Source organism: Rhincodon typus, chromosome 22, assembly GCF_021869965.1.
Source record: "Rhincodon typus isolate 14 chromosome 22, sRhiTyp1.1, whole genome shotgun sequence".
In the NCBI taxonomy this organism is placed as follows: Eukaryota; Metazoa; Chordata; class Chondrichthyes; order Orectolobiformes; family Rhincodontidae; genus Rhincodon; species Rhincodon typus.
In genome coordinates this window covers 31,513,039-31,524,228 of record NC_063353.1, presented here as the reverse complement: position 1 = coordinate 31,524,228, position 11,190 = coordinate 31,513,039, and the positions used below count along the sequence as shown (strand labels likewise).

General features: G+C 42.5%; 1 protein-coding gene across 1 annotated transcript in view; it reads right to left on the bottom strand.

Moving 5' to 3' along the window:
* LOC109932152 (uridylate-specific endoribonuclease B-like) overlaps positions 1 to 11,190 on the bottom strand; it is a 20,711-nt gene that overhangs the window by 1,436 nt on the left and 8,085 nt on the right. The window contains exons 4-7 of the mRNA XM_048609974.1: positions 8,129 to 8,231; positions 1,097 to 1,168; positions 924 to 973; positions 631 to 743 (exon numbers count right to left, since the gene is read on the bottom strand). Coding sequence (XP_048465931.1) covers positions 631 to 743; positions 924 to 973; positions 1,097 to 1,168; positions 8,129 to 8,231 — 338 coding nt within the window. The remainder of the gene's footprint in view (positions 1 to 630; positions 744 to 923; positions 974 to 1,096; positions 1,169 to 8,128; positions 8,232 to 11,190) is intronic.

Sequence of the window (11,190 nt, the reverse complement as noted above, 5' to 3'; positions counted from 1 at the left end):
ACTGACTCTCACTGGGGTACAGTCCCACACCCACTGACTCTCACTGGAGCACATTTACACACACGCCATCACTCACTGGAATACAGTTCCACAGTCACTACATCTCACTAGGTCACAATTCCACAGGTGATGTTTCCCACTGGGGTACAGGTTCACAGTCACTTTATGCCACCATGGCACAGTTCCACAGATACTATGTCTGACAGGTGTACAGCTCCACAGACAATGTCTCTGATTGGCTACAGTCTCACACACACCAATTCTTCATTGGCTACGTTGCTCCACGTGTTAACACCTGCTGAGGTGCAGTTCCACAAAAACTGGCACTTATTGAAATACATTTCTACAGGTTCTGACTCTCAGTGGATATAGTTGCACAGGAACTGACTGTCAATAGCATCAGGATTCATTCCCACCCCCGGACAGACTGATTCTTCCCACCTGATATTGTCATCAGGATAGGTGAAAGTTTTATATTTTATATCTGCAAAGATTTGCACATATATCTATCGTCAGTGTGAATTCATATACGTCCAAACCTAAACCATACACCTACACACCTAAACAGACACACACACACACACACACACACTCCCTGTTGCAGTCAGAATTGTAACTGAAAGTACTTACAGACTGGAACCTTTGCGAGCATACAGGCAGAACCAGATGTCATACAACTGCTGTTTGAATTCCTCCTTGTTCACTTTCACTGTCCTTTTCTTGATTAAGTACCTGTGTGCAATCTGAAAAGAAAAAGCAAGACCTTTCAGGAGTTGGAAAAGGCCAGCGATCACAAAATCCAACCTTCCATGACATTTTAAACCCAACCAGTCACCACCTTGACACTTATTTCAAGCCAACCCACAAACAGTTTGCCTATACCCACAAAGCCCACTGTCTGACAGTGTGCACTGTCATGTTACCTGCAACACTGGCGTTTCCATGACAGCATCCAGAAAGCTGCGAATCTCTAGCTCCAGAGATAGTAGAACTGCAGATGCTGGAGAATCTGAGATAACAAGGTGTAGAGCTGGATGAACAGAGCAAGCCAAGCAGCATCAGAGGAGCAGGAAGGCTGACGTTTCGGGCCTAGACCCTTCTTCCTCTGGGATGATAACCTCTGGTTCTCTTGTGTCAGCTTCATAATTATCCAGCAGGGAAATGAAAGCTGAAAGAAATCATAAAATTGCCTCTGATGTAATCAGTGTTGTGTGTCAACTGGAGAAGGTCAGACGTGGGTGTTTCACTCATAGAGAGTGGCACTCTGTTTGAAAGGAGGAAGGAATACAGAGTAATGTCCTCAGATATAGGGGGTCAGGAGGTGGGGAGATGGGACTGTAGTGAGATTCACATAAATCATGATGATGCATCTGATCCCATGACTCTGATGAGAAGACACCAGTGCAGCATGAACATGTGAATAAGGAGGACTTAGACCCTACATAACAGAGCTGTATCTGACAATCTGCTGTATACGAATGTAAGTAAAGTTGTGTTACAGGATATAAGGAGTTGAACAGCTTTACACAGAGATAAGAAGCAAGCAGTATCCCAGAGAGCATTTGTGCAGCCACACATGACCAAGATACAACAGACTTGTACCTCAAATGAACAGGTTGGCTTATAGCTAAAGCCTGGTGGCCTGTGGGGAGAACAGCTTCAGATCCAGGATCTGAAATTACAACAGTGACTAAAGGGCACAGCTGGAAATGGGGCACCTCAGAGCCAAGCAAACCCTGAGGATTTTGAGAAAAAAGGCTGGAAAAGCAGAAGATTCTAAAGATAAAGATAAAAAAGACTTCAAAGTCTAGCCACGAAGCAGTGATGCTCTGGAGAAATACCCAGAATCAGAACATTTTAACAATAGGAAGGAAATACTGAAATCAATCAGACACAATAATCGGCTAGGATGGCAGTCTGGGGGAAATCTTTCCTGTAGCTCAACCATTTGATGACATCGATAGTCCACAAGGAAGCCAGACGTGTGAGCCCTGGGAGCAGTATCAATGCTATAGAAGGGCTTCAGGCATATACAAGAAGGAAGGACTGCATCACATCAGCTCGTTTTTACATGCTGTACATTCAATAGCCGATGATGTTCCAGTTCAACAAAATGTGCAAGGAAGTACTAGCGAGGATTATGCATTGATTAATGCTTCTGATGCTTATTTTAGCCACAAAGAAAAACTGATAGAAAAGGCAAGAATTAACCAGTGATCTCAGCATTTGGGAAAATCAATAGAAGTTTTTGTGATGGATTTATATTGTTTGGCAGGATGCTGTGAGTATGGAGCTTTGAAGAATGACTTAATTAGGGACTGTATAGTAGTAGGTGTCACAAATGAGAAGTTATCTGACTTTCTTCAATCCAAGAAAGGATTTGACACTGGAACAGACAATCTAATTTGCAGCGCAAACAGAAATCAGAGTCCAAAATCAGTCAGTACTGTGAGGAATCATCAGGGATTTTTCTGATTGGTCAGATGGGTAGACTGTATGATGGTGTTGCCACCCTCCCGAAAATACAGCAAAACACCAAAAGAGCAGGAATCAACATCATCAACTTTATTGGCTGTAAAAGAAATGGAAACAGAATCACATGTGCAATGAATGACCTGCAGGGGGAGCTGAGTACTATCAGTGTGACCATTTATAGTATCACATGTTCAAAAATATTGTAAATTAATAGTACCTTCAATGGCTCAGAGACAAAGAAAAGGTCCTTAAAAAGGAAATTTTCCAAAAAAAACAGAAATCATGCAATAGGTACAAATGTAAGGGCAGTTAAAATGCAGAACAAGAGGTGCAGACATCATTTCGAGACAAGATCAAAGAGAGTCAAAACAGATTCTTGACTATCAACATCAAGGTAAAGGGCTTTGAAATATAATTTAATCTCAAACACAAGAGCAGTCATTTTGATTCTGGCCAGCAGCATGCCATGTTTGAAATCTGTGAGAGTCAAAGCAGTGACATAATACTCCCCTAAAGTCCAGGACGCACAGATCTTCAACTCAACGTTAGTCACAGAGGACAAGATATCAGTGAGATACTGAATATGATCAAGAATGCCTCATTGTTGAGGAGGAATGTGTGTATTGTCTAGATCTCTTACGAAGAGTGAATACAATGCATCAGAATGCAGATAAGAAAAAAATTTCAGCAAGAATTTCCAAAACATATCAAAAATTCAGGAAACTTGAAGCAGAAGTACATTACTCTGCAAGAAGCTGCTAAACACATGTGCTTGTACATTCCAGGAAAGTTTCCTATCTTTTGCTGGGAAGAATGTAATCTCAGTTGGAAAGCAAACAAACATGTGAAATAGGTGCAGAAGGAGGCTATTCGATCCCTCATGCCTGCTCCACCATTTAAAAAGGTCATGACTGATCTGTTTGCGATACAGACTCATATTTCCATCTACATCCAAAGTGAACAACCTTTGCTTTCCCTGCCTAAAAAAAAATCCACTTTTATCTTAAAAATAATCAATGATCCTGCTTCCACCACCTCCTAAGGCAAAGACTTCTAAGGTCATACAACCTCCTGAGAGAAAATAATTCTCCTCATCTCAGTCCTAAAAAAGATTGAGCCCTAATTTTAAAATAGTGCCCTCTAGTTCTGGACTTTCCCACAAGAATGCCGTTTCCACATCCACTTTGTCAAGGATATTCAAGGTCATGTGCAGTTCAATCAAGTCACCCCTCACACCTCTAAACCCCAGTGTAAACAAGTCTAGTCTGTCCAACCTACCCTCATAAGACACCTCAATTATTCTAGCTATCAATCTAGTAAACCTCCTCTGAACCATCTCCAACACATTCATATCCTTCTTTAAGAAAGGAGACCAGAACTTTATACGGCATTTGAAATGTGGTCTTTCAAAATACCTGTTTAATTCCTTTGCCATTTCCTTGTTCCCCATTATTGCCTTCCCAGATTAGTTTTCTAAAGGACCTATATTCACTTTGCCCTCTCTCTTCCTTTTTATATATTTGAAGAAGCTCTTATTTTCAGTGTTTATATTCCTCATTAATTTGCTCTTGTAGTTTATTTTTTCTATCTTTGTCATCTTTTTAGTCCTCCTTTGTTGGATTCTGAATCTATTCCAGGCTTCACAGCGATCACTGACATTTGGCTCCTCATATGCTTTATCTTTCAACTCAATAATCTCCTTAACTTTCTTGGTTACCCATGATTAGAATCTTTCCTCCTTACTGAGATGTATTTTTGCTGAGAGTCATGAATTAGCTCTTTAAATGTCTGGTACTGTTGCTTATTGTCATTCTTGCTTATCAATCCATCCAGTACACTTTAGCCAACTCTATCCTCATTTCATTGTAACTCCCTTTATTTAAGTTAAACACAGTTGTTTCTGACAAAAGGTTCTCACTCTCAAACTGAATACTAAATTCTATTATGTTATGATCACTACTTCCTAGGTGATCTTTTATGCTAAGGTAGTTATTAATACCGCTCATTACCCCATTACCAAATCCGACATATCCTGTTCCCTGGTTAGCTCCATGACACATCGCTCTAGGAGACTATCCCTCATGCACTCTATGAATTCCTAGGAGACATTATCCACGATCAAGGCATCACAGTGGATCCAAAGAAGACAACAGCTATTAAAACAGCTATTAAAAGTTTCTGGCACCAAAGTGCGTAAATGGTGTGCTGTACTTCTTAGGCTTAGTGAACTCAGCTGGAAAGTTTACCCCCAACATACCAGTTTCACTCAAAACATAAGACAGCTTTTGAAAAAGTCCAGCGATGGCACTGGCATCAGGAACAGACTGCAGCTTTTGAAAACATTTTTTAAAGATGAGAATATAAGAAATAGGAGCAGGAGCAGACCAATCTGCCCAACATTCTATAAGATTGTGGTTGATCTGTCCTATGCCTCAACTCCTTTTTTGCACCAGCTCCTCATAGTTCTCTACTCCTCAATGTGTTAAAAATCTACCTACCTCCTCTTTAAATACTTTCAGTGATATCTCTACAACTCTCAAGGGTACAGAATTTCAGATATTCACCACCCTCTCAGAGAAGAAATTCCTTTTCATCCAGTTTTAAGTGGGCATCCCAACATTCTGTAACTGTGTTCTCTAGTTTGAGATTCCCCCACTAGTGGAAACGTTTTTTCAACATTGATCCTATCAAGCCACCTCAGAATCTTGTATGTTTCAATAAGATCCCCCAAGTTACTTTATGGTGGTGCTTCTGCACATTGCAATCCAGGCTCATTCACTATTGTAGTCACAGATGTATCATCCACAGGATCAGGAACAGTACATATTCGAGTGCAAACTGACAGAGCATAAAAACTGGTTGATGTTACGCTGACAGTTTTGACAGAGTCTGATTGGAGGTATGCAACAGTGAAAAAGGAAGCATTAGCAAGTGCCTTGGACTGAGAAAGGTTTGCAGACTGGCAATTTCAGGTCGCAATGGACTACAAGCCTCTGGTAAGGCTAGTGAGATTGAAAGAAATTTCAAAACTGCCTCCATATACAAAGATTCAAGCTCAGGCTGATGAGATACAATCATGGTATAGTCTATGCTCCAGACAACGTGCGAGGACAGCAATACACTCTTGAGGGCAGCAGTGCATTGAACAGAAAAAGATCTTATTCTTATAGGAGAAGTAAAGTCTTGGTCTACAGCTTTAACACTTTACCAGCAACTGAGGGCATGTTCGTGCAGCTTAAAATCCTAGCCAGGATTGCACAAAGATCAGACACTCTGTCTGTGAGGTGGTTGAATTACAGTTCAGCAGAACAACTGCTGAAAAGGTGCCACAAGCAAAAACAATTCTTGACAACTCTGGGAAATGTATTTGTGTACAGCCATAGAGGGTTACAATAAAGTAAATGCAAAGATAAATGGTACAGAAACTCCATGCTACTTTTAGGTATTGCCAAAATACAACAATAAGCAAACATTTTGAAACATGTGAAATGAACATATGAAATAGGAGCAGAAGTAAACCATGCAACCCATTCAGCCTGCTCCACCATCCAATAAGATCATGGCTGACTTTGCAAAGAAGGGGTATTTTATCCCAGTCAACTAGGATTCAGGATGCATTTAAGCACCGAGACTTAATTCAACCTCAGCTGATTGCATGAGCAAGCAGTGAAAGGGATCTTTGCAATACACATTTCCTGTAAGTATTAGTATCAGGTAATGGACCCCAATTTGTGAATGAGGATTTAAAGGGAGCTAGGCCAGCATCAACCATGTGTCAAATTGTCCACACCATCTTCATCAAACAGAGAGTGAGGAAGACTGGTGAAGACTGTGAGGTCACATAAGGAAACCATAAGACTACAAGATATAGGAGCAGAAAGCCACAGAAAAAAGCAGCAGAGCTGCTACAACTCTCAACATGGGGTGAAATCTCTGTCCGCCTCAAAACTAGGACATGATGTCTGGTTAAGGGAAAAGAAATTTGAAGCCACTATTCTCAGACAAACAGATTAACGGAGATCTTATAGTGTCAGAACAACTTAAGAAACTGGAAGGCATTCATTTCCTCAAGGTAAGTAGTGAACCCAAGTATATTTGTCACAGAGTGTAGGACAACTGTACCTATGCAACACCAGTGTGCAGTGGTACACTATTCCACTCACAGTATAACACCATTACCCTTGTGCAAAACTCAAGTGAACCAGACTGACACAGCCAGTCAGAGCTGGGGATCATTGCAACTTGTGAGATTTGAACTTTGAGAAGGGCATTGAGAAAATTGTAGTCAAGGTGATAACAGTGAAAATGAAAATATTTATGTTGCTTATAACAAAAATGATTACAGATGCTATGTAATGAAGTAAAACTAAATTAATGGATAATGAGGACATGGTCGAGAGAAACTGAGGGGAGATGTGATATCATAAATTCATGTAAATTATGATGATGTAACTGATCATATTTGATGTCAGTAAGAGAGAAGACACTAGATTAGAATTCGTATGCGAAGTGAGAGGTCTTAGACAATGCATTACAGAGCTGTTGTTTAATAGGCACCTATGACTCTAATGCCTCTTGTCTGGAGCCAAGCATTGCTTGTACAGGGACATTGGCCATGGCTGTTATACTGTCACTGTTCTCCGCTCCTGTGTGTCTGCGCAATGCTTACTAAGTGGTACTGCCCATTTTAATCATACATCAGGCCCCACTGAGGTGACAGTACTTGCACTGGCAGAGTATGAGGTGGACTGAAGTGATGCTGCCTCCTCAGATGGGACCTCCATCTCTGAGATTGCTCTAATCCCCTCAGCTCCTCTGACTCTGACAATTCCTTCTGGGATGGACAGGGGCACAGTTGCCTCTGCTCCGCTATCACTGTCCCTGTGTTGCAAATATCAGATTTGGTATCACGGGCCACAGAGGTGCCACTAATGAGCCAACTGAGAAAGACTCAACTGCAACCATGGTGTGAAGACACTCCTTCATCTTACTGAGCTCCTGTGCAGGAGTCTTGTCCCGCACAGCATAACATACGCTGTGCTGTCATATTACACATTCAGGACTGCCACTTTGCCACTTACTGAAGTATTATTGACACTACACCGATGTAATGCCACAGTACCATGGTTGATAATCTCTTCGTTCACCCAAAGCCAGGATTTCTTTGTGACACTGGTTTACCCTCCTCCTGCCACCATTTGTGATTGTACCTGTCCCATTTCTCTCACCTCTAGAGAAGTGACACTGAACCCAAGAAGTGGCCCTTCCTTCCATCCGTCTCACACACTTCGCCCTTTCCTCAGCCTTCTCTGTGCATGGCTAACATAGGCTGACCTTTAAAAATGGTGCTAGTGTTAACCTCATCTGCCAACCATAGTTGGTCAGCTCCATCTCCGACAGGATTTAATTGGCAAATTGATGTAAGATATATCTAGAAGGCTTCTCCTCCTTACACAGGAGGTCACAACACAGAAATGGCACCCCCAGCCCTGCCCCCTGACATTGGGATCATGCCTCAACCTGGAAAACCCAACTCAAAGTCTCTCAATGGAGCTAATGCTAGTTTGAGGTTGTGCTGTTAATTCTATTGTTATTGGAGCAGGAACTTGGATTGATGCAACTTGTATTAGTGCTTGAGGTGGTATGGTTCTACCTGAAAATGTTTTCCTTTTGAAAACATCCTCATTCACAAAAAGGAACAACGGGAGCCCTGCTCCATCAGGGATGTCTGTATTTGTTAAAGCTTGTTCAGCAGCCTGCTCCTGTAAACAACAAATGAAAGAGAAATGGTTGGCATATTGTATCAGACCATAGAGATGATGACACAGGAGGAGGACACCATCCCATCATATACCTGCTAATTCTTTGACTGGACCTGTCTGTTCCAATCCCATTCTTCACTTGGTCCTCAGATCATTGATATTCTTCCTTTTCAATCCTATCTGATTCCCCTTGTGGTAAAGCATCCCCTGTTTCAATAACCCTGATTATAAATAGGGATTTTTAAAATTACCCACTTCATTGTTCCCATATGTACCCATCTGAAAGAAGGAACCTAACCCAATCCTAACTACTTCATTTGTGCAGCAGCTGACTATAGCTACATGCGTCATTACTCGTAGCATAAATCCCTTGTCAAAGACCTATTAATCAATTTACAAATGTACTTCCATTAACTGCCGTCAGAAAATTTTGTACCAATGAATTTTCCTTCAGGAGAATGGATGAATCTTTCTGACTGAGAAACAGGCGTTGTGGCTTATAATTGTTTGATGGTATTTTCTACAATTCATTTGTGAGATTTGGGCATTACTGGCCAGGCCAGCACTTATTATGTATTCCTAGTTGCTCTCAAGGTGATTGTGAGGTGTCTTCTTAGCCACTGCAGCTGTACGTAGACGGACAGTTTTTTTAAGGAGGGAGGGCAGGATTTTGACCCGGCATCAGTGAAAGCAAAGTGATATATTTCAAAGTAAAGATGGTGTGTGGTTTGGCGAGGGGAATTGCAGGTTCTAGCTCTAATGTATCTGCTGCCCTAGATTTTCTAGGTGATAGAAATAATAAATTTTGAAGATCCTTTCAAAAATGCCTCAGAGTTCTGCAGAGCATCTTGTAGGTGATCCATACTTGTAGCACCGTGTTAGTGGTGGGAGAGGGAATGCTGAAGATAATAGATAAGCAGCTAATCAAGCAGATGTTTTGTCCTGGATGATGTCAAGCTTCTTGAGTGTTGTTGAAGCTACATCCTTCCAGGCAAGTGGGGAGTATCCCATCACACTCCTGACTTGTGCCTGGTAAAAGGTGGACAGGCTTTGGGGAGACAAGAGGTGAGTAACTCACGACAGAATTCCTAGTCTCTGACTTGCTCTTGTAGCCTCCTTATTTATATAAAGTAAAAGCAAAGTGCTGGGGAAAAATCAGCAGGTCTGGAAGCAGCGGTGGAGAGAGTCACAGAGTTAACATTTTGAGTCTTCTTCGGAACGTTAGAACTAGTTGAAGAATATGATTGGCCCTAGGACATAACTGTGAGAGCTTCCCCCAATTCGAATGGATTCTATTTGTGCTAGGGCTACTTGATGGCACACTCAGTCAAATGCTGAATTGCTGTCACTCTCATCTCACCCAAAGTTCAACCTTTCTGTCCAAATTTGGACCAAAGATGTGATGAGGTCAGAAACATGTATTCCTGGCAGAAACTAGACTTAGCATCAGTGAACAGACTATTGTTGAGTACGTGTCACTTGAGAGCACAGTCAATGACACCTTCCATCACTTTGCTGATGAGGGAGTAGACTGATGTGCTGGTATCTGGCAAGTCGGATTTGCCCTGCAACTTATGTACAGGATATACCAGGGCAATTTTCCACTTGGTCACATAGATGCCAATGTTGTCGCTGTACTGGAACACTTAGCTAGGGGTGTGGCAATTTCTGAAGCATGGGCCTTCAGTACTATACCTGGTGTGCTGTCAGGGACCTTAGCCTTTGCAGTATCCAGTGTCTCCAGATATTTTTTGATATCACATGGACTGAATCTAATGGGCCCAAAACTGGCATCTGTGATGCTCGGGACCACAGAGGGAGCCCAAGGTGGATCGTCCTCTTGGGGGATCACTTAACTGCGCAATGGTCACTCCAACTGATATTGTCATGGATGGATATTGTGACAGTGAAACCAAGGACAAGTAACTTTTCCCTCTTATTGGTTCCTTCACTAGCTGTCGCCGTTCAGTCTGACAGCAATGTTCTTCAGGATTTGACCACCTCAGGCAGTAATGGTACCATCGAGCTTCTCCTGCTGATGCATATTGACATCCCCCATCCACAGTATATTCTCTACTCATGCCTGCAGTGCAGCTTCAAATTGGAGGAGCAGTGGTTCATGCAAGGGAGAGGACAGCAGGTGACCATCTGCTGGCTTCTCTTTGCCTGGGTTTGACGTGATGCCAATTTAGTCACAAGCCTCCAGATGTTAGAAAGGATGATGTTGCAAGGTTGGCAGGGGTGGGTTTGACATTGTTGTTTCCAGGACCTAACTCAACATCAGTGCTCCATCTGGTTTTAGTCCTTTCAGACTTAACAGTTTGATACGAATGGGTCGCTGAGCCTTTTCACAGAGTGGTTCAGAGTCAGTCACATTCCTTTGGAATCAGATAAAAATGTTAAATTTCCTCCATAAGGGCATTAGCCAACCAGAGGGAGAGAGTGTGAGAGGGGGAGGAGGGAGAGAGTGTGAGAGGGGGAGGAGGGAGAGAGTGTGGGACTGGGAGGAGAGAGAGAATGTAGGACGGGAGAAGGAAGAGAGTGTGAGAGGGGGAGGAGGTAGAGATTGTGACAGAGGAGGAGGGAGAGAGTGTGAGGGGGGAGGAGGAAGAGAGTCTGAGGGGTGAGGAGAAAGACAGTGTGAGGGAGGAAGAGGGAGAGAGTCTGAGGGGTGAGGAGGGAGAGAGTCTGAGGGGGTGGAGGAAGAGAGTGTGAGATGGGGAGGAGGGAGACAGTGTGAGATGGAGACAAAGGAGAGAGTGTGGAATGGAGAGGAATGAGAGTGTGGGACAGGAAGGGAGAGGGTGGGGATTGGATCTTTTGAGTGTAGGAGGAATAAGAAAAGAATGTTCAAAGAACTGACCATTGTTAGCGATACTGAAATAAGTGTTGGAAGGAAGTATAAATGTACAAAACTCTGGTGCGGCCGCACTTGGAGTATTGCGTACAGTTC